This window comes from Bos taurus, chromosome 9, assembly GCF_002263795.3.
Source record: "Bos taurus isolate L1 Dominette 01449 registration number 42190680 breed Hereford chromosome 9, ARS-UCD2.0, whole genome shotgun sequence".
In the NCBI taxonomy this organism is placed as follows: domain Eukaryota; kingdom Metazoa; phylum Chordata; class Mammalia; order Artiodactyla; family Bovidae; genus Bos; species Bos taurus.
The window spans coordinates 94,815,547-94,839,432 of record NC_037336.1 but is presented as its reverse complement, the minus strand read 5'-3'; the positions used below and the strand labels follow the sequence as shown (position 1 = coordinate 94,839,432).

The 23,886-nt window shown below is 44.2% G+C and overlaps 1 protein-coding gene across 6 annotated transcripts in view; it reads right to left on the bottom strand.

Moving 5' to 3' along the window:
- Nucleotides 1-23,886, bottom strand: part of TULP4 (TUB like protein 4) — a 201,354-nt gene that overhangs the window by 123,454 nt on the left and 54,014 nt on the right. For 3 of the 6 annotated variants that reach the window (XM_024997115.2, XM_024997116.2, XM_024997118.2), the window contains exons 2-3: nt 18,966-21,180; nt 6,524-6,631 (exon numbers count right to left, since the gene is read on the bottom strand). In XM_024997115.2, coding sequence (XP_024852883.1) covers nt 6,524-6,631; nt 18,966-19,217 — 360 coding nt within the window. In that variant the 5' untranslated portion in view covers nt 19,218-21,180. The other 3 variants (XM_024997117.2, XM_024997119.2, XM_024997120.2) reach the window with 2 other exon arrangements.

Below are 23,886 nucleotides of genomic sequence, written 5' to 3'. Positions count from 1 at the left end.
AAATATACACTGTCCTGTTTAGTCCTCACAACAGCCCAATATGCATTTATTTTAAAACTTGGTGAACTCTTTTTTAAAATACACTTCTTTATTGGCTGTGCTGAGTCTTCACAGGTACGTGGGCTTCTCATTGCAGTGGCTTCTCTTGCTGGAAGAAAAGTTATGAGAAACCTAGACAGCGTATTAAAAAGCAGAGACATTACTTTGCCAGCAAAGGTCCATATGGTCAAAGCTACAGTTTTTCCAGTAGTCATGTATGGATGTGAGAGTTGGACCATAAAGCAAGCTGAGCACCAAAGAATTGATGCTTTTAAACTGTGATACTGGATAAAACTCTAGAGAGTCCTGTGGACTGCAAGATCAAACTAGTCAATTCTAAAAGAAATCAACCCTGAATATTCATTGGAAGGACTGATGTTGAGGCTGAAGCTCCAATATTTTGGCCACCTGATGCAAAGAGTCAACTCATCGGAACAGACCCTGACGCTGGGAAAGATTGAGGGCAGGAGGAGAAGGGGAAGACAGAGGATGAGATGGTTGGATGGCATCACCAACTCAATGGACATGAGTTTGAGCAAACTCCAAGACAGTTTCAGTGTCCAGGAGCAGACAGACCTCAAATACACTCACCTGGCCACTGATGTTCCCTGAACTATGCAATCCTCTCCGGAAGTCCTCCATGTGAGGGTAAGGATGCTCGCCCATCTGCACGCTTCAATCCCTCTCAGGAAGTCCTCCCAAATGAGGGTAAGGATGACTGCCCATCTGAGCTCTGTGATCCTTCTCAGGAAGTTCTTCCAGGTGAGTGTGGGGAATGCTCACCCATCCAGGAATGCTTATACCTCCATGAGAAGAGAAGTCCTCAGGGACTGCCACATGGGAAGTAGCAGACAAAGTGAGGCAGGGCTCCCACAGTCAGGAGGAACCTTCGCATAATCATGGCCTATCTCAAAACCATGCTCTCCATGACATGTTCTGTAATAACCCTCTTCCATCACAGGGGCAGTGATTCAGGTCCCCGTGCAGACCTCACTGTGTAGTCCACTTGGCTCTCTCTCACTGAAGGTGCAACCGAGGTGGCTGTTCCACTGTGACAACACTGGACCAGCCCCTATCATGTGGAAACGTAGGATGTTCACCACCACAGGGAACACTGCGTGAGAGGTCACTGCCCCGGGGGCCTGGGGCAGTTCACCACTCAGTCCTCTTGCAGCAGAGACCTGGCCCAGCCAGGCACTGACTCAACAGGTTTTCTGCCCGAAAATGTCCAAAATAGGGTTAATTGCCATGTTCCATCACCAAATTATATGTCCTTCAAACACATAATTTTAAGAGTCTGCTTTTGATTGTTATTCATTATACTTTAAAGAAAGATTCGTCCTGAAGTGCTCCGCTGGGTGTTCCCTCGGCAGCTTAAGTTTCTTCCATCAGAGCACTACCACTCTTCAGGGTCTCTGCTGTTGAAATTCCATCTTGCTCTACTAGGTTGTAAGGCAGAAAACGGTCACTGCTGACTGCTTTCACCCCTTGCTTCTAGGTCACGCGTGCGTGCTTCAGTCTTGTCTGACTCTTTGCAACCCTATCAACAGGTTTCCCTGTCCATAGGATTCTCCAAGCAAGAATACTGGCATGTATTGCCATGCCCTCCTCCAGGGGATCTTCCCGACCCAGGGACAGAACTCGCATCTCTTGTGTCTTCTGCATTGGCAGGTAGGTTATTACCACTAGGCGCCATCTGGGGAGCCCCAAGGCAGAGCCTTATTTCCTCCTGGGACCACCACTCCCTACTCTCCACTCTCCTGCTAGAAAAGGGCTGATTCCCTCCACCTGGCTCGGGCCTGGCCAGTCAGAGCACTGCCTCACTTTGACCACAGTGATGGGTTCAGGTTCCGGCACACAATTAAGTCCACAATCAGTTCAGTATAGTTCAGTTCAGTCGCTCAGTTGTGTCCGACTCTCTGTAACCCCATGAATCGCAGCACGCCAGGCCTCCCTGTCCATCACCAACTCCCGGAGTTCACCCAAACTCATGTGCATCGAGTTGGTGATGCTATCCAGCCATCTCATCCTCTGTCGTCCCCTTCTCCTCCTGCCCCCAATCCCTCCCAGCATCAGGGTCTTTTCCAATGAGTGAACTCTTCGCATGAGGTGGCCAAAGGACTGGAGTTTCAGCTTCAGCATCAGTCCTTCCAAAGAAATCCCAGGGCTGATCTCCTTTAGGATGGACTGGTTGGATCTCCTTGCAGTCCAAGGGACTCTCAAGAGTCTTCTCCAACACCACAGTTCAAAAGCATCAATTCTTTGGTGCTCAGCTTTCTTCACAGTTCAACTCTCACATCCATACATGACCACAGGAAAAACCATAGCCTTAACTAGACGGACCTTTGTTGGCAAAGTAATGTCTCTGCTTTTGAATATGCTATCTAGGTTGGTCATAACTTTCCTTCCAAGGAGTAAGCGTCTTTTAATTTCATGGCTGCAATCACCATCCGCAGTGATTTTGGAGCCCCCAAAAATAAAGTCTGACACTGTTTCCACTGTTTCCCCATCTATTTGCCATGAAGTGATGGGACCGGATACCATGATCTTAGTTTTCTGAATGTTGTATTTTAAACCAACTTTTTCACTCTCCTCTTTCACTTTCATCAAGAGGCTCTTTAGTTCCTCTTCACTTTCTGCCATAAGGGTGGTGTCATCTGCATATCTGAGGTTACTAATATCTCTCCCGGCAACCTTGATTCCAGCTTGTGCTTAAGAGTGGTGTAAGAGTCAAACTCAACACTTTTATTGGGGAAGAAGAGTCTCTCTTTTCCTTCAGAGTGAGAACTAGGTTGCCAAGGACAACCATGTTGAATGAGCCTGCCTGCGAGGCCCACACACACAGAACCAGAAAGACAGAGTCACCAGGCCCACTCCTCACATCTGGATATCCCCTAGATGTTCTCAGTTCCATGAGCCAGCACAGTCCTTTCACTACCTCCTTAAGCCAATAAGACACAAGCAACTCCTGCAACTCAACTCCAAAAAAATAAACGACCCAATCAAAAAATGGGCCAAAGAATTAAATAGACATTTCTCCAAAGAAGACATACAGATGGCTAACAAACACATGAAAAGATGATCAACATCACTCATTATCAGAGAAATGCAAATCAAAACCACAATGAGGTACCATTTCACGCCAGTCAGAATGGCTGTGATCCAAAAGTCTACAAGCAATAAATGCTGGAGAGGGTGAGAAGAAAAGGGAACCCTCTTAGACTGTTGGTGGGAATGCAAACTAGTTCAGCCACTATGGAGAACAGTGTGGTGATTCCTTAAAAAACTGGAAATAGAATTGCCCAATGACCCAGCAATCCACTGCTGGGCATACACCCTGAGGAAACCAGAATTGAAAGAGACATGTGTACCCCAATGTTCATCGCAGCACTGTTTATAATAGCCAGGACATGGAAGCAACCTAGATGTCCAGCAGCAGATGAATGGATAAGAAAGCTGTGGTACATATACACAATGGAGTATTACTCAGCCATTAAAAAGAATACATTTGAATCAGTTCTAATGAGGTGGATGAAACGAGCCTATTATACAGAGTGAAGAAGGCCAGAAAGAAAAACACCAATACAGTATACTAACACATATATATGGAATTTAGAAAGACGGTAACAATAACCCTGTATGTGAGACAGCAAAAGAGACGCAGATGTATAGAACAGTCTTTTGGACTCTGTGGGAGAGGGAGAGGGTGGGATGATTTGGGAGAATGGCATTGAAACATGTATAATATATAAGAAACAAATCGCCAGTCCAGGTTTGATGCAGGATACAGGATGCTTGTGGCTGGTGCACTGGGATGACCCAGAGGGATGGTATAGGGAGGGAGGTGGGAGGGGGTTCAGGATTGGGAACGTGTGTACACCCATGGCAGATTCATGTTGATGTATGGCAAAACCAATACAATATTGTAAAGTAAAAAACAAATAAAAATAAAAAAATAAAGTGCAAAAAAAAAATAAAAAAAGAGTAAGTTTCCTGTGCCTGCAACCAAATATATCATAATCAATAAAAGCTATGCTCATCTTGTTTGCGCCTATAACCACAGCATTCAGCATGGCAACTAGCACACAGAAGATGCCTAATATTTTTTCAAATGAACTGAATAAAAACTTAGGGTCAAAATATTTTACACAGGTATTTACACACACACACACACACACATATATATAATGTCTTTTATTCTTCTCTCTTTTTTTCCGGCCATGTTGCTATAGTTTGCAGGATCTCAGTTCCCAAACCAGGGATTGATCCTGGGCCCCGACAGTGACAGCCCAGGATCCTAACCACTAAGCTACCAGGGAACGCCCTACATGGGTATTTTTATCTTTTAAAATTTCAACAGTAAAACAGTCACCACAACTCACTTTCACTAGGAAAAAATATGAAAAGCTGATTTTCCAGACATAATCTATACTGGAAAAGAAGACTTCCATTTATAGTAATAATTATAAGCCCATGGAGCTTAAATGAATTTTATGTTACACAAAGTCTTGGCATTTCCTTCCAGATTAAACTAAATCTATGATAACCACTGTTAGGTGGCAACATGAATTGCTTTATACTTTTGATCATTACAAAAGGGACATGGGCTACCTCAAGAGAACATCTGGCTCTGGGTCATGTCTTTGAAAATTTAATTGGCTTTTTTTCCACATAAGAGAAATAAGACAGCTGCTCAACAATAGGGCCGAATGTTCTTAATAAATGTCACACCAAGTGAGAACGGATTTTCTTTTTAATAATTAAATTCCCCATTCTTAAGACATGAAGGAAATCCATTATACAAGTGAAACAGCAGAACATAAGCTGGGGGCAGAGGGAACTAATATTGAATGTGGTTTCAGTATAAATTCATTACCGCATTTTGCATTGTTTTTCAAGGCACTGGGATGGATCTGCAAGGATTAGGCAACACTTCCATCCTTTCTGCACCCAACAATGAATTTTCATGATCTCTGGTCATAGTTATGAAAGGGTACAACCTAGGACACTAAAACAAAGGCAGATTACTGGTGTATATGATAATAAAGCTGAAACGTTAAGGCCTAACTCAGTGTTACTAAGCCCCTAGAATTGAATGCCCTTCTAAAACCATGACACGCCAAGAAGAAACACACGATCTTTTATTTTTGAGTGCTAAAGCCAAGTCCCTGTTCCCATGCAGCTTACACTCAAACAGAAATGACAAAATGTCAAATACCAATCAACTTATCAGATCAATACTCTTTTATTTAATTCTTATTTCTCTGGCTCTTTTTAAAAAAGATACTTGTTTATTTATTTGGTTGCATCCAGTCTTTAGTTGGGGCATGAGGGATCTTTAGTTGCAGTGCAAAGGCTTCTCTCTAGTTGTGGCCCATGGGCTCCAGAGATTGCAGGCTCAGAGGTTGTGGGGTGTGGGCTCAGCTGCCCCTTGGCATGTGGGATCCCAGCTCCCCAACCAGGGACTGAACCCATGTCCCCCGCATTGGAAGGTGGATTTCGAATCACTAGACCACCAGGCAAGTCCCTGAGCAATACTCTTAATACTAAGAATATTAAAAAAAGAAAATTTTAGAAGGAAGTGAATAATTTTTTTAAAAAAGAATAAAGGACTCAAAAGTGCTTACGGTTTTGGGGACTACATTAAAGTAGGAACTAAAAGACACTACAAGAATTTAGAACCTGGAGTTGGGCAAGTTCTTAGAGACCACCTGATTTTCAGATAAAGAAAATTAGAAACCAGAAAGAAGTGGCCACCAATCACACCTGAATGACCATGAGCCGGAACAGAACCCAGGGCCCCTCCCACTGCACCACCCATCAGGAATCACAGAGGGCTTTCAGACCCTAGGCCTCAGCATCTACTTGCTGCTGCTCCCTGGCCTGGTTTGCCTTCTTCACTGTTAAAGAAAGGAATCACTACAGCATTATTTTCATCGATTTGGTAGCAGAGGGAAGCTGCCTTCTCCAGCCTCTGGACTGCAGAGGGGGCCTCTCACACAAATCTCTACCAAGAAAGGGCTGTGAGAACTGATTTCTGCACACACACACACACACATCCCGACACACATACAGGTGATCATATCTTAAGCCTCTCCTCGGCAGGGGGGAGGATCACAAAGGACGGCTAAGAAATGTCATGGCCGTTAACTGCTCTCCGGGTAACCTTGCCCTGTGCTAAGACACACAGAGCTCTAAGACGTCAAGGAGACTTGGCAAGACACCCTATGAAATCAGGAAGAAACCACCTTTAACGAAAGGACCCACTTAACAGACAAGAATCTCAGAAGCAGTAGATTGGTCTTGGAACTAACTCAAAACAGAGGAAGAACACAGAGTTTTTGAAAATAAGTGACAGTCTCAATTCTGTCAACTGACTGAAATTCTAACTTATCCCGAATGGTTCTCTCTGTTCTTTCGCTTATCTATTTGTAGAAGGAGTTCAAAATCCAACTCCCTGTGAAGTCTGAGAGTTCATAATTACCATTTGTCCTGCTGCAAGGAAGCCATGGATGACAGAGTGCACAGCAAGGACAAAGTATGCGCTGACTTCTTCTGTAAGAGCAGTACTCTGTGACGGGTCTTCCTGAACCTAAAGAAAACATGGGTGAATTTCTCTACAACTGAGGTATATAAAAAGGTTTTCTAACTACTGATTCAAAAATCCAGATGCAATAAAAGACTGATAAATTTGACCAGATAACATTTTTAAACTTCTGTATGACAAAAAATATAATAAGAAAAGTTAAAAAGATCAATAACAAACTGGGCAAAATATTTGCAATATATATCACAAATAAAAGACTAATATCCCCAGTACACAAAGACCTTTTAAAATTTAAAGACAGCAGAGTGATCAAAAATCCTATAGAAAAATGGACACTGTGACTAGACAACTATAAGACATAAAATGGCCTGCTGCTACTGCTAAGTCGATTCAGTCGTGTTCAACTCTGTGCGACCCCATAGATGGCAGTCCACCAGGCTCCCCCGTCCCTGGGATTCTCCAGGCAAGAACACTGGAGTGGGTTGCCATTTCCTTCTCCAATGCATGACAGTGAAAAGTGAAAGTGAAGTCGCTCAGTCATGTCCGATTCTTAGCGACCCCATGGACTGCAGCCTATCAGGCTCCTCCGTCCACGGGACTCTCCAGGCAAGAACACTGGAGTGGGTTGCCATTTCCTTCTCCAATGCATGAAAGTGAAAAGTGAAAGTGAAGTCGCTCAGTCGTGTCCGACTCTTCGCAACCCCATGGACTGCAGCCTACAAGGCTCCTGCACCCATGGGATTTTCCAGGCAAGAGTACTGGAGTGGGTTGCCATTGCCTTCTCCTAAAATGGCCTATAGATATTTAAAAAGATGTCTGACTTCTCTCATAATAAAGGATATCAGATCAAAACTACACTGAGTCACCACTTGTCCCCTAGCAGATTAGCACGAGTTTCAGTGAAGCTGTGGGAGAAAGGAGTCTTTTCCTATATTGCTGCTGGGAATGCAAAAGGGTTCAAACACCACAGGAGGCCAACTGGCAAAATCTAACGACTTATGTTTTCACACTTCAAAGCGGCAATCCCACTTCTGAGGACTTATCCTGAAGATATACCTCCAACAATATGAAAATATACATGCACAAGTTATTTACTGCAGCATTAGTTACAATTACAAACTACAAAAAACTCTCTGAACACACAAACTTGGACACTGTTCAAATAAACTCTGGTACACAGACACAATGGAGCACCGTTGGGACAGTCTGCGTGAGCTGACATGGAGCGCTTCTAGACGCTGGTAAGCAGAAATGCAAAGGTACAAAAGAGCACATATACACACTTAGCGCTGACAAAATATTGCCAATCATATCTCAATAAAAGAGAGAAAAACGAATATACAATATGCTCTTCTGTCACAGAAAGAAGAGACAATAAGGAAACATTATAAATATATATAGACATACATACACACAAGCTTATTTTTAGGTAAGATAAGAGAAAAACAAAGTAAAAAAGAATGAAGTCAGACGGAGGGAATGGACAGGATAAGGGAAGGAGTGCAGTTCTCTGGGTAGACGTTCTTATGTGGTTTTCATGTTTGAATATTCAAAACATAAGATCAGTAAGAACAGAAAGAGGAAACACTCCAAAAATCAAAGTAAAACTGAAACAAACCCAACTGTGCTTCATATAAATTACCCACACTGAAGAAGAGCAGAGGGGAATTAATCCAAGCAATTAAGAACATTTACACTTCAATATGCACACCGGCTGTGGGAGGTGGGGGCTTGCAACTATTACCATAAAAAATGGCTCAAGCAAGGAACATTAATCGATGAGAAATCTAAGGAGAAAATTCTGATAAGGAACAGGCTATCTGCATGGTTTTAAAGATCCTCCCATAAAACACTTGTCAAATGCAAGGGAAAAACACAGTACCCACACAGTAAGAGAAGCTGGACAACACTTTGACCAGGTGAGCAAAATTAACATCAGCAATGAGGGGCAGACAGATACCAGATACCATGAGCCTCCACCAGTAGCACTTATAAGTTAGTCAGCTATGGACAATTAACCTGAATTTTAAAACCCCACGTGCAGAGAGAGGGGAAAGGACATTCTTCTAAAACGTCAATGACATGGAAAAAAGAAAAACTCAAGAACTGTTCCGGATTAAAGGGGTCTAAACATACATAACGGGGGCTTCCCTGGTGGCTCAGACAGTAAAGAATCTGCCTGCAATGTGGGTTTGATCCAATCTGTAAGTCTAAACTAGATTCTGTACTAGAGAAAAAATTCTGATGAAAAGGGAACAAAAACAATATATTAACACACCAAATCAATGTTAAGTCTCCTGAAAGTGGTAACTGTACCACTGTGGTTATGTGAGAGAATGTCCTTATTCTTAGGATTCATACACTGAAATATATTGGGGTCAAAAAGCAAGAAATATGTTCTCCAACAGTTTGGGAGGGGAAATACACAAACACACACAGCACACAAGCAAGCACAAGTTGACAACAGGTCAAACTGAGAAAAGACGGAGTTTAACTTTCTTGCAACTTTTATGTATGTTTGAAATTATTTCCAAATAAAAAGGTTTTAAAATGCCTTTTGTCCATGGTTCTAAGTCATACATTAATAAGCTCTCCGGGGTAGACATGCAGCCCTGCCACAGTTACTGTCCAAAACAATGCAGCTCAACATGGTAGCCACTAGCCACATGAGGCATCTGAGCACTTGAGATGTGGCTAATACAAATTGAGAAGTGCCATATGTCAAAGACATAATATGAAAAAGAAGATAAATTATCCCATTAATAGTTTTTATACTGATTATGTATTGAAATGATATTTTAGACATACTGAACACACAAAATATATTATTAAAATTAATTTCACTTTTTTTTTTACTTTTTATACTTTTTACTGTAGCTACTAGGAAATTTCAAATTATGCATGTGCCTCATGTTATATTTCTCTTACAGTACTGATCTAATATATATTAAATTTTTTAATTTTAAAGAGCTGTTGATCTCCTAAACAAGTATTTGTTCCCTGAGAAAAATGTCAATTAACATTACAGATTCTGACTTCCCTAAGGTGATTTTGATCTTGGAAATAAAGTAGATAATTAGGTTTTTTTAAGGTTTAATTAAGGAAAAGAAATATTTAAGGCCTTAGAGACAAGAGCTCTTTGGTCACGTTGCTTAAGTAATTCTCTGCTGCTGCTGCTGCTAAGTCGCTTCAGTTGTGTCCGACTCTGTGCGACCCCATAGACGGCAGCCCACCAGGCTCCCCCGTCCCTGGGATTCTCCAGGCAAGAACACTGGAGTGGGTTGCCATTTCCTTCTCCAATGCATGACAGTGAAAAGTGAAAGGGAAGTCGCTCAGTCGTGTCCGACTCTCTCATTAGCCACAAATCCCATCTGTAGTAAATTTCCTGAAGAGGGGAAAAAATAAAATCCCCAAAATTGTGAAAATATCAAGAGAATGGTGAGACAACAAAAAGGCTTTTACACTTCTGTTTTCTAACTCTGTATGAATAAAATCAATCTCCAAGTCCTAAAAGTTAACGTATAGCATGTTATGAACAGGGGTTTCACTGGTGGCTCAGCAGTAAAGCAACCACCTGCAATGTAAGAGATGCAGGTTTGATCCCTGGGTCAGGAAAATCCTCTGAAGAAGGAAATGGCAACCCACTCCAGTATTTTTGCCTGGGAAATCCCATGGACAGAGGAACCTGGTGGGCTACAATCCATGGAGTCTCAAGAGTGGACATAACTTAGCAACTAAACCACCATCGAATAAACAAAACCTTTAAACATTTACTTCTGATACTAAGAAGTTTACAAAATAAACTTTACTGACAACAATGTTATTTTCAAGGTTATTTATTTTTCTATTTTAACCTTCTGATTAACAAACTCTTCCTTAACTCTAAAGGTATAAGAAGGAAATAAAGAGAAGCACTGAGCCAAGACAGACAAATTTTGCTTTTGCTTGAAACACTGTTTTAGGGATTATACACAGGGAGGAGAAAGGAAGGCTGGACATGAGTTTAGACAGGATTATTTCAGGAAAACTAAAGGTCCCTGGGACAAAGACAGTTTCTTTCCTCTATATTTTATTTGACCAAATCTAACCAGGCCAAGTGAAGAAAACAAATGTCAATAAGAATTCTACACAAAAGCAACAGTTAGGAAGAGAAACCAAATGTAGGTTGCCAGGAGGTTGATAAAAACCCCCAGCAGTACAGTCTTGAGCAACATACATAGGCGGATTTGTTTTGGAAGTTTGCGGTCAAGCATGTGGATGGAGCCGGCTTCCCAGGTGGCTCAGAGGATCTGCCTGCCAAAGCAGGAGTTGCAGGAAATGAGGGTTTGATCTCTGGGTCAGGAAGATCCCTTGGAGAAGGAAATGGCAACCCACTCCAGTATTCTTTCCTACAGGAAGAATTCCTAAAGGAAATCCCATGGACAGAGGAGCCTGGTGGGCTACAGTCTGTGGGAAGCAAAGAGTCAGAGATGACTGAGTACACGTGGATGGAGCCAATTAGAAACATCAAGCAGATGCACAGCACAGGTTCCCAGGCTCTCTCTCCTGACCTGCACCCTCCCCACCCATCCCAGGCCACATCCCAGAGAGATGACTTTGATCAACACTAGACAAAAATCTCCTACAGAATGTGATACCTGCTGCCAGGGCACACGGATCCATTCCTGAGCTGTCCCACGGACTCGGACAGCAGCCAACAGGATGGGCAAGCTCTGCTTGAGACAAAGTCAAGGATGCCTTGCAGATATGAAACCTCACACAGATGAGGTGCCCAAAGTCCCAGAATCACACCTGTAATAAAACTGTTGCCACAAGCTCGGCCTCCCCAACCCCTTAGCTGGGGTACCTCCCATCCTGTTCCTAACCCCTCAACCTGCCCCCACCTCACATTCTATTCCCATATTCTACAACTGAGAGGCCAACTCATGCAATCTTAGCCAAGAAGCTGTGGCTCCACTGTGCCAGCTTCAGAAGGAAATGCAGAGTGGGTAAGACATCCGAGGACAATGATCTAACAATATTAAACAAAAACTAAAACTAGAGCTCTTTTATGTCACTGTCTGTGGGTCACACCTATTGGTCACCAGCACGCTTTCAGGTGACAGGTGGTGTGATCCCTTGGAGACCAAACAATGCAGCACACTGAAGGTACACACGTGTCCCACACCATGCAGACGGGGTTCGGCTCAGACCCAAGCTGTCTGGCTTGAGAATCCATAGGTTCAGCTACTAATAAATCATGAACACAGATTCCCAAGAGTTAAAGAAATATTTCTTTCCCAGACTTCAATAATAATCTTGTTCGCTCTCACTTTGACATGATAAAGCTTGTAGCTGCTTCCCTAGGAGGCTGTTACCAAAAAAATTACCGTCTTGTACCCACATCCCTTTCTCATCCTCTTCAGCAAATATACACTCAAAGGATAGTTTCCCATGTGTCTACATTACTTTCAGGCATGATCACTTATTGCTATTGAGAGAAAAAAAATAGACAAATTGCTAAAGGAAAATATGAACAATGCCATTATGTTGACAAATTCTATTTTCTTAACAAAATATAATTAAATTATATTCTGGGTTTTGTCTAGGGAAAATAAATCTGCATCTTATGTCTTTAAGAATCTTTTAAAAATATGTCAAAATAAAAATGATCTTAATCCATTTCTTAGAAATCATCTTCAAACAAGGAGCATGAAAGCACACCCAGAAGCCCAGACCACGGCACATGAAGACAGAAAGTGGAGGAGGGTGGCAACTGGCTTCACAGAACAGAGTGCCTGCAGAGAGGTCCTAGGAGAAGGAAGCCTGGGGAGGCTCAGGGACGAGGCTCAGACACGGCGAGAGGAGGGGAGCTGGCAGGGCAGACACCAGAGGGCTTGGGTGAGCACCCGCGCAGCCGGGCAATGCTTCCCTCCTCAGGGTCAGCAGAGATGTCCCCAGGCCCTTCTTGCCCGCTGTGTTGGAACCTGAAGGCAGAGTGAACCACAGAAACCAGTCTTGAAACCACCGAGCACGGAGAAGACAATGAGCACTGAAAACAAGGGTCATTTTCTGAGAGGCTAAGAGTGTGGAGTCTGTGGGGCTCCGGCGCCGTCTCAGCTCTGTCACTTAGCACAGGTGAGCTGCTTGAGGCCGCTGCACCTCGGTTTCCTCATCTGGAAGATGATGGCAAGAGCAGGTTCAAAGTCCTAGAGCTGATGTCAAGGTGAAACGGTGCCGGCACACGGCACACACTCGATAAACACTAGCTCCTCTTAGTACCTATGTCATGCAGTATTTTTAGGAAAGAGAAAGGATAACTAAAGTACACTGGATACAAATTCTTTAGAATAGTTTAACAATACTTGAGAAACCAAACATACCCTGTTAAGCACAGCCTTCCACAATGGGTTAACAACAGAGTTTAAGTCAAAAGATCTGTGAGATGGCAAAGGAGAGAGGAAGGCATGGCTTAGACATCACATGGACGTTGAAGACACTGCAAAGGCCTTGCTGACAAATGGGAACAAGGAAAGGAAGGGCAGGGAGGCGCTGTGCTGGACATGTGACTCCCTGGCCGGCTGTGGGGCCATCTCCTGAGATGGAGAAGACAGATGGTGAGATAGGTTTCACGGCTGAGGGGTCAGTGGAGAAAGAGGCTCTCAGAGAGGACTTAATGTTTGAGAAGCCGAATGACTGATGTCCAATTCTGTATCTCAGACAACAAACTGAAGAACAGAATCTGGAACTTCTCAGGAGATGCAGGTGGAAGACATAAATTTGAGAATCGTCAGCGTACAGGTAGATCTGGCACCTGCCAACCTAGAGAGATGATCTAGAATTCAGGGGCATGCCTGGGGCCCTCCAACACTGACTAGGCGAAAAAAGGCAGAATCAGCAAAGAAGGGTAGAAAGCAGAGACCAGAAAGGTAAGAGGAAGATCAGGAGAGCCTGGAGTCCTGGGAAGCTTCCAAGAGAGTGAAAACAATAAAGTGGCCTACAGGTTCAGCAACGGGGCGTCACTGGGAACATGACCACCTCAGTGGAGTGGTAGGGAAAGAAGCCCCACTGAAGCAGGCTGACAAGTTAGAGGAAATTAAATTCAATGAATGATATTTGAAATAGTGGGAGACGAGGAAATTAAGACCACGAGAACAGACCATTTTCAGTAAGTTTTACCAGCCCACACAAGCAGGTAACTGTAATAAAGCCTCATCAGTGCAAGCACAGAGGTCTGTTCAGTGTATAGCACAGAGCCTGGGCTGGGGAGTCGGGCGTGCGGAATAAAGCCTCACCAGCGCAGGCACAGAGGTCTGGTCAGTGTACAGCACAGAGCCTGGGGTGGGCAGTCGGGCAAGCAGAGGGCCAGAAAAAGCTTCTCTGCAAAAAAGTAACAAAATCCAAGAACCCAGGAAACACTGTTCTCACAGTGGATGTGTTCCTATAAGGAAACTAATCCCACCAAGCATGGACGAATGCCTGTCCACTCTCAAGTGAAGAAAATCTCATTAAATAAAGAATAAGTGACTAACTTGCATGACATCAATAATAACTGTAAGAAATTGTTTTCCTGGGAAAAAAACATTCCCAAGTGTTTCAGTTGTGAAATCAGCTGATGACTAGATCTGACGTCTGCAGTCTAGTTATCCCGTGGCCAGAAAGAAGAGTAAAATCCTGCCGCAGCCCTTCACTAGAGTCTTCAGGGTGTCCGTGTGTCAGGGTGGGCACAAGGGGACTTTGCGCCTTGTGTGGAAGGGCAGTGAAAATAAGGGAAATGAGCAATGGACAGAGATACTGAAACGTCATCCTTCCTGAAAAGGAAAAAAGATAGAAGTCTTTGGAGGTTGCCTTTCATGATTCCCTTAAACAAAAATGTAGGTCTATAAACATTTACTCAAAATGAGTAAATCATTGCAGTACTCAGCTGCAGTGAATAATCCTTGCAGCTTAGGTAGGTTTTGAAATTCAGAGTTCCTGAAATTTTAGATGCTGAAAACAGTAGACACCATCAATATATGACAACCCCAGCAGGGTCTGGGTAGCACCTATAATAAAATATAAATATTTCTGCAGCTGACGTGATGGGGTGGTGACAATAAAAAGCCTCACATCAGTTCAGGTCTTGCCAGAAAAATCTTTTCCTTTTCAGAACCCTGAGACTTCACAACTGTGGATTAAGGACTGAGAACTCACACATAACACAAGTTCTAAGAAAATAAAGATATATTGAAGAAGAGTGGCAGAGCTCTGGGGTCCAATTCCAGCTGTTCTCCATACGAGCTGTATGAACCAAGGCAAAGCAGTTAACGTCCATAAACCTTAGCTTTCCGACCTGTAAAATGGGAATGATAGTATCTACCCCTAAGTCTGCTGTGGACACCCATGAGGAACTGAGGTTGGAAGGCAGCTGGAACCAAGTCTGGCCCTGGGCAGTGGGATGACTAACCACGGCAGTCTGCCCGTGACCTCTCCAGTTTTAGCACTGGGAGTCTCACACGCTGGGAAACCAGGATGGCTGGTCACCCTACTTGGCAGGCGCCCAATAAATAGGAACTATTCTAACATCAGCAACAGAAAGTAGCACAGGGAACTGTATTCAGTATCTTTCTTTTCCCACATGTATTCCAAGATATATTGAATATCTTATAATAAATCATAATGGAAAATAAATGAAAAAGTATTATATGTATGGATAACTGAACCACTGTGTTGTACACTAGAAACTAATACAACATTATAAATCAACTGTACTTCAATTAAAAAAAAAACAGAAATGAAAAATAAAATTACAAAATGGAAAAATCACATAAAATAGTTTCAATGGTGAAATATGCATGCCACTGGGAATTATCATCACCTCTCTGGTGGTAGAAAGAATTCTAAAGCAGCAGTCCCTGGTGTGTACACCCTGGACGACGCCCTCACACGGAGATGAGCCCTCTCCAGAGGTGCAAAGTCAGACTCGGAGCTACAGTGGATGCTTTCCTGCCGGCCGTGGAGACACGGTGGCCATGCTGTGGAGAGTGCCATGAGGCAGGAGCCTGGGCAGCTCTCGGGGCTGAGGGCTTCAGTCCTACAACTGCAAGGAACTCATTTCTGTCAACAGAAATGAACGAGTCTGAGGGCTACCCCAGCCTCAGAAAAGCTCACAGTCCTTACTGCCATCTTGCTTCCCACCCTTGAGACCCCACACAGAGGACCCAGCCAGGACTGCAGACCTACAGACTGTGAGATAAGAAGTGGGTACTGGGAACTACTAAGTCCATGGTAATTTGTTATGCAGAATCTAAAATACGTTTTCTAAGAGAGCGTCCAGTTCAAAATTACAGGTGTGTGTGTGTGTGTGTGTGTGCGTGTGAAAAACACAAGCATCTGTTTATAAACAGAAATTCCTTGCATAAAATCACATTTTTAATATGAAAAATTCAAATCCAAATTAAGTTTCTTACACAACTGAGACTTTCCATACACTGACTACAGCAGTATCAAATGGCACAATCACTTTGGAAAATCGTTCCGGGCAATTCGTACTAAAGCTAAACACATGCCCATCCTACGGCCCAGAAACCCGTCAAGAGTGCAGAGATCCACAAGAAGGCACACACAAGAGTCTTACCGGCACATTTCACCAAAATGGCCAGAAACTGGAAGCATTCCAAATGCCCACCAGCAGAATAGACAGACCGTGGTGCCCTCCTCCAGGGGGAGACTGAAGAACGCACGAGAGCACACTCGCGGCACACAACAGGGCTGTCCCTCACAGACGCCGCTGAGTGAGGGGAGCCAGACGCAGAGCCAAAGGAATGACTCCACTCAGAGCAAGGTCACGCACAGGCGCAACTGGTCTGAGACGACAGAAGCCAGAATCTCAGTCACCTCGCAGTGGGGTACAGGGCCTGAAAAGGGATCCCGGGAATGCCCTGCACCCCAATCTTGCTGATGGTTACACTTCAGATCGCATATGTAAATAATCACTGAGATGTACGCTAAAGGTTAATGCTAGCCACGGGACTGGAAAAGATCAGTTTTCATTCCAATCCCAAAGAAAGGTAATGCCAAAGAATGCTCAAACTACTGCACAATTGCACTCATCTCACATGCTAGTAAAGTAATGCTCAAAATTCTCTAAGCCAGGCTTTAGCAATACGTGAACCGTGAATTTCCAGATGTTCAAGCTGGTTTTAGAAAAGGTAAAGGAACCAGAGATCAAACTGCCAACATCTGCTGGATCATTGAAAAAGTAAGCGAGTTCCAGAAAAACATCTATTTCTGCTTTATTGACTATGCCAAAGCCTTTGACTGTGTGGATCACAATAAACTGTGGAAAATTCTGAAAGAGATGGGAATACCAGACCACCTGATCTGCCTCTTGAGAAATTTGTATGCAGGTCAGGAAGCAACAGTTAGAACTGGACATGGAACAACAGACTGGTTCCAAGGAGTACTGGAAAGGAGTACGTCAAGGCTGTATATTGTCACCCTGCTTATTTAACTTATATGCAGAGTACATCATGAGAAATGCTGGGCTGGAGGAAGCACAAGCTGGAATCAAGATTGCCAGGAGAAATACCAATAACCTCAGATATACAGATGACACCACCCTTATGGCAGAAAGTGAAGAAGAACTAAAGAGCTTCTTGATCAAAGTGAAAGAGGAGAGTGAAAAAGTTGGCTTAAAGCTCAACATTCAAAAAACTAAGATCATGGCATCCGGTCCCATCACTTCATGGGAAATAAATGGGGAAACAGTGGAAACAGTGTCAGACTTTATTTTGGGGGGCTCCAAAATCACTGCAGATGGTGATTGCAGCCATGAAATTAAAAGACGCTTGCTCCTTGGAAGGAAAGTTATAACCAACCTAGATAGCATATTCAAAAGCAGAGACATTACTTTGCCAACAAATGTCCGTCTAGTCAAGGCTATGGTTTTTCCAGTGGTCATGCATGGATGTGAGAGCTGGACTATAAAGAAAGCTGAGTGCCGAAGAATTGATGCTTTTGAACTGTGGTGTTGGAGAAGACTCTTTAGAGTCCCTTGGACTGCAAGGAGATCCAACCAGTCCATTGTAAAGGAGATCAGTCCTGGGTGTTCATTGGAGGGACTGATGTTGAAGCTGAAACTCCAATACTTTGGCCATCTGATGTGGAGAGCTGACTCATTTGAAAAGACCCTGATGCTGGGAAAGACTGAGGACAGGAGGAGAAGGGGATGACAGAGGATGAGATGGTTAGATGGCATCACCGACATAATGAACATGGGTTTGGGTGAACTCCGGGAGTTGGTGATAGACAGAGAGGCCGGCATGCTGCGGTTCATGGGGTCGTAAAGAGCTGGACATGACTGAGCAACTGAACTGACCCTTCAAAAATATTCCCTTTGCTGCTGCTAAGTTGCTTCAGTCGTGTCTGACTCTGTGCAACCCCAGAGACGGCAGCCCACCAGGCTCCCCCATCCCTGGGATTCTCCAGGCAAGAACACTGGAGTGGGCTGCCATTTCCTTCTCCAATGCATGAAAGTGAAAAGTGAACGTGAAGTCGCTCAGTCGTGTCCGACTCTTAGCGACCCCATGGACTGCAGCCTACTAGGCTCCTCCATCCATGGGATTTTCCAGGCAAGAGTACTGGAGTGGGGTGCCATTGCCTTCTATCCAAAACCACTTAATTACAATATAAGGTGGATTCCTCATAAGAAACTAGTGGACAGGGCAGCATGAATATGGTTAACAGGCTATGTAAGTACACTTCTTTTAAACACACTGCTCACTAAATGCTGGTTGAAGGAATTTCAAAGATAATGACCACATTTATGTTATCAGAAGCACAAAGGAATCTATACACAGGTATACATAGCATAATGTCCTCAATATACTATACCCAGCAGATGTGAAAAATCATGGCTCTTGTCCCACTAATGACTTCCTTCATTTCCGTCCAGTTAGTTCTTTTGTCTACCTCCGACATGGGAATATATGCTAGGTGTGAGGCCACCACCAAGCATGCAGATGTGAACTGTGCATGACCGAGTCAGCACCATGTCTGTGGTCTGCACAGCCCATCTGACCCCGGGGCAGGGACTCTGCCTGGATAAAGGTGACCACAGGCTCAGAGCGTCACAGGCAGGTTAGGAGCATCTCATCCAATCCCACACCTGGTCAGAACGCCACCCTGGGGTCCCTGCCAGGGAGCGGCCCACCAACCACGGCGAAAGGATAACGAGGGATGCTGGAGAGGTGATACAGGCCACCAGGAATTGGGTCTCCCTGGGAACACACACAGAAGACAGGGTTCACATCTGAGAAGTCTCCCCTGGCAGCAAGTCTGAGGACCTGGAGTCCATGCCGGGCGGGGCTTACAAACACCGCCCGTGACCAGACCGAAAGTGAAACAGAAGCCCGCTCACCTCACTATTGTGGCCTCGCAGGTTGAAGTTGATTCTCTGTGGAGTGTTTCTGTCCCGGCGACAGTGGCTGGAGGTGAAGGTCACCCCAACTACGCCGCGCCCATTGCCCGTGGCCAGCCAGCCCTCCTCGTAGTAGCGCCTGCGGCACACGGGCTTCTCCTTCTCACTCTTGGGGACACGGCCCTTCCAGGACAGGCAGAGGATGTTGGAGTCGCTGCACAGGACAGGCCCATGCTCCACCGCTGCATACATACTTTTTTTGGAAGAACCGTTTTACTTAAAGAGCAAGGCTAAATGCCGAAAAATTTAAACCAATTGCTCTCACTGACTGGTGTTAATTCTGTGGTTGGCTTGCGCTGTTTAGCCTGACCCCTTTAATTGAAACTGACCTCATTCTAATTAGAAGGTCAGTATTTTAGAAAGCTCCACCAAATGCATAGTGAAAAATTCCTCTATAAAAGATGATGGCAGTCTGCTAAGAAAAGATAATGCTTAAAAAAAAACGTGGCGGCCATTTTTATTTTCAAGTCCTTAGAGGAAGCGCCGGGTGACCCTTTGGAGAAAGAGCATCGTTGACAAGTGGTGATAAAGAAACTGAGTGTTCTTTTCACTTGGTTCTTCTTATTCAGCCTGAGATTCCAGTTTAGTGTAATGTGATTCCAGACACAAAGGGCTGCAAATACATAGATTTCAAGTAACTTAAGGCTTAAAGAATCCCTCGAGCTGGAGCGTCCCCTTCAAAAGTTCAGATACAGAGGCAGAACACACGGGATCATCTTCTTTCTGAAGCCACCCTCGGGCTTGCTTTCTCAGCTAGACAAATTTCTGCTGCTAAAGCTGAAGATTGCATAAAGGGAAAAAGGCACACAAACCGTGCAAAACAGACTAGAGTTTGTGCAGACAGCAGTCCAAATTTTAGGAGGAAAAAAAAAACTCTTTCCTCGCTGTTCAGAGCCAGAAACCTCCAACTTCAGAGCCCAACCGGGCTTCCCAGAAGGTGGCTGTGTCCCCAGGGAGGGCCGTGACACAGGCTGACGCAGCCCTGGGGGCCATAGAGGCAGGCGAGGAAGCCCCTGCCCCCAGCAGAGCCAGGAGGTTCCAGGGCTCTACGGGAGCGTGGGCCTCCAGTGAATCTAAACACGTGTGTGGACAAAGGGTAGCCCAGCTGGGCTACAGGAGGTCTCCGTACTCCCTCCCCTAGTCACTCCTCCCCTTTCTGCTCTTAAGGATGACGTGCTTTTCCATCTTGAAGGGAAAAAACTAATCCCAGAATTAAGTCCATGAACTGGTCCCCCTTTTACATGCAAGTATGCCTGGACTCAACACGGGAGAGAACCCCTTAAAATGGAAACACAGGCAAGAGTCAGGTTCTTTTCTCACTATCTCCCTGAAGAGTGACTGTGCTGTCTGAAGGGCACTCTCCTGACCACCTTCAGAGACCGTCTCCAAATGCCCCGGGTACAGTCCAAGGAAAAAAGCTTTACAAGGATGCGCCTTGATAATTATTTTGTGATTAGCAGTTTCAATTGCTACCTTAAGGAACTATCCTACAGATACAGGCAAGAAAAAGGGAAATAATAAATTAAAATTTCTGGACTTTTTTCAGTTAACTGAAAAAAGGCAAAGGAATCAGTTCATTGTTCAAACTTGCCCCATCACACCCTGGCTGGCCTCCTCCAGTCATAAGCACACAGTGAGAGCCACCCTTCAGTCCTGAATCTTAACGTCTGTCCAAATCACCAGACCCACTGAAAAATAAAGCGCAAAAAGCACGGCACACTTCCACCTGCAAAGCTTGAAATCACACTTCCCCCTCAGTCACCTTCTCACTTAGTTCCTTCTTTAAACTGGAGAGGTATTTTTGAGGCTTGATCTGTGCAAGCTTTTTTTTCTCTTCTTTTTGCAAACTTTCTTTACCCGTGAAGACCATATGGAAAACTGGCCATTAGTGATGTATTTCTCTCCCCGGGCTCCCAAGCCCAGTGGTGTCAAGTTGCTCCATCTGATTCTTAAATTAATTTTCATCAGTTGTAAAACTCTTCAAGAGAGCACAAGAATGAGCCTGTCTTCTCGTGTAAATGTGTATGTATAGAAAGAAAGTTTTAAATATACATAGACACACACTCTTCAAATGGCACACAAAACATCTGTTTTCCCAGTTGTTTCACGAACCATCAGATTAATCACAGCTTGAAGGCCCTGGAGTCTGACAAATCTGTAAGACAAAATGGGACACAAAGAAAAAGAATTAAAAATACTGAAGAATAAAAGTTTTAACACACTTTTACTGATAAACATATGAACATAATATAATAACATAATAATCACTGTAACTGAAATCAGAGACCCCTCTGGACACACACGTTTACCAAATGGAGCTACAGATTGGTAAGATTTCAATAGTAAAAGAGCACTCCACGCAGACTCACAGGCAACACGCACCATAAGGAGCCGGATGCCATGTGCCATTTACTAAGCTTGCCAGTAGTTGTGCAGAGTGAGTGAAACAACACTGCGCTGTCCCTTCCAAGACTGGGAGCCCTGAATGTGCGCACTTCCCGGCCAGAGGTCGCCATCCTGAGCTAAGCGACAACCTCAAAAAGGAGATGGAAGAGGCTCCAGCAAGTTATCTGAAGGGATGTTTTCACTTTCAGTAAAAGCTCTTCCCTGAAGACACAAGGCAGAGAGAGCCTTTAAAACTCTCCATTCGTGACTGCCGGCAGGTCACAGAGCAAAGCCCAGCTGTCTCGGCTTTTACGTCGTCTACTAGCAATAAAGTTCCAGAGAATCTATCTCCAGCAAACCCATTCCTTCCTGCTGCCTTTGGTCCGGCTCCACATCATATCCACAGAAACACTGGATGACTTGCTCCCTAACCGCGCCCCCCTCCCGTCCCACCTTCCAGAGAACCCTCAGAGTGATCTTTCTAAAACTCAAGGCTGCTCAAAGAGCCTGAACTGTTCTCTCACCTCCCCCGCACCAGGCCATCCCCCAGAGAGCTAGCTGAAATGTACAGCCCAGCCCAGCCCCACCCCCATACCTGGCACTGGACCTGGATATCTGCATCTTTAACAAGTTCCCAAGAGATGCTGACGCTGCTGGTCTGGAACCAGCTTTCAAAGCCACTGGCCTATGAGGTCAAGTCCCAGCAGGACCCTTCGCGATCTGATTGCATGTGTCCTCCTCTGCGACAGCCCCCACACGCGGCCTGTGTTCAGCCCTCAGCCTCTGGCCATTCCCTGGACTGCGTCCCCTCTCCTTCTTGTTGCCATGGCCTGTGCTCCTTTCCCAAGCCAGGCCTGCATCTTCTCTAACACCTACTACACAGCACCTTTCCTGGGAAGCTTCCCAGAGACCCCGTGCTAACCCGCCAATAGCCTTCATCTCGCTTCATCCTGACTCTCTTCCCTGCACTCCCAGAGGCTGGGAACCTACCCTTTTCGTCCCTGACACAGAACTTAGCACAAACAATTTACTCAATGGAAGTTTCTCAGAGGATGCAGGCCAAGGTAAGGCAGAAGCTACAAATAATTTCCTTGAGATACCCTAATTCAAATGAGTCACAGTACATATACTTCCTTTGTGTCTAAAATCAAAACAATTCAATTCTCTCAGGAAGCACTTGTACCTGAGGGGGAAAAAGTAAAAACAAATGCTATCAAATTCAAATGAATGCTATGTTCTTCCTCCAGAAATTCTAACACCATGGTACAATATTCCCTTAGTCCCTACCCCTGGCTGCAGACAAGCACCAGAGGGGAAAAGCAAAAGCAACTTCTCAAGACCCAGCAATTACTAATGTTTAAACCCACATTAAACATGACAATGTATACCATCTGTTCCCTCACATCCTCCCCAGACAGGAAGTGGTCCATAACATCAAAATTACTTTCAAAATAATACTAAGACATTATAAATCTTCTTCACTGCATCACAATTTCTATCAATGGTGCAAAAGCAACAGTGGGGCCAACCACCAGCCCAAGGGCACAGACCAAGGCCCAGCATCAGCTGGTACCAGGGCTCGTCAGATCTTTTAACATGCCACCCACGTTAAGGATGTTCTTAATGCAGAAGTAAAAATGATTATTATTCGGTCTCGCCCCTTGAGGACATGGTTGTTCAGCACTCTGTTTCAGACAGTGAGTCTTACACAGCCCTTGTGCAGACTGCAGCACTATGGGCAACTGAGGAGAAGCACTTGTGCTACAGCTTCAGTGGTGGGCTGAGCAAACCGCCTTCTTCATGAAATATACCATCTTCACTGGAAAGAAGGACTGACAAATCATGGCCATTCAGGCTTGGGTCTTTGGCAGACACTTTTTTCTTTAACATGAACAAACTGAGCTGTCACTGATGGTATTTGTTGCCAATAATAAAAGAGTTTTCAAGTTAAAATTGTGGGAAAAACAGCATCTATCATTCTGTGCTTGATAGAATCCCAAGATTTAAAGATACTCTGCAAGCAAAAGAAGGTGGTATTGATATAGGTGAACTTTTGATAGCAGACTTCATATTTCATAGTGTGTCAGTATTTGGAATATTCACATAGCTTAAATCAACATTTTTCAAATGACCAATGCATGTTGATAACAATTATACTTACAGAATCATTCAAAGTGCAAAAAAAGACAAATGGATTTTAGTATAAATAAGTATGAAAAAGTCACTAATACATTTAAAATTCCACATTGCTACTAACCTTTTAAGAAACTACCACTTGTTGAGTTCTGGTGGAGTAACAAAAATATCCATGATTAGCTGAAAAGACTATTAAAATACTCTTTCCTTTTCCAACCACATATCTGTGTGAGGTCAAATTTTCTTTAGACATTACAACAAAACAGTATATTGTAACAGATTGCATACAGAAGCAGATATGGGAATATAAGCAGATATGGGAATATAACTATCTTTTCAG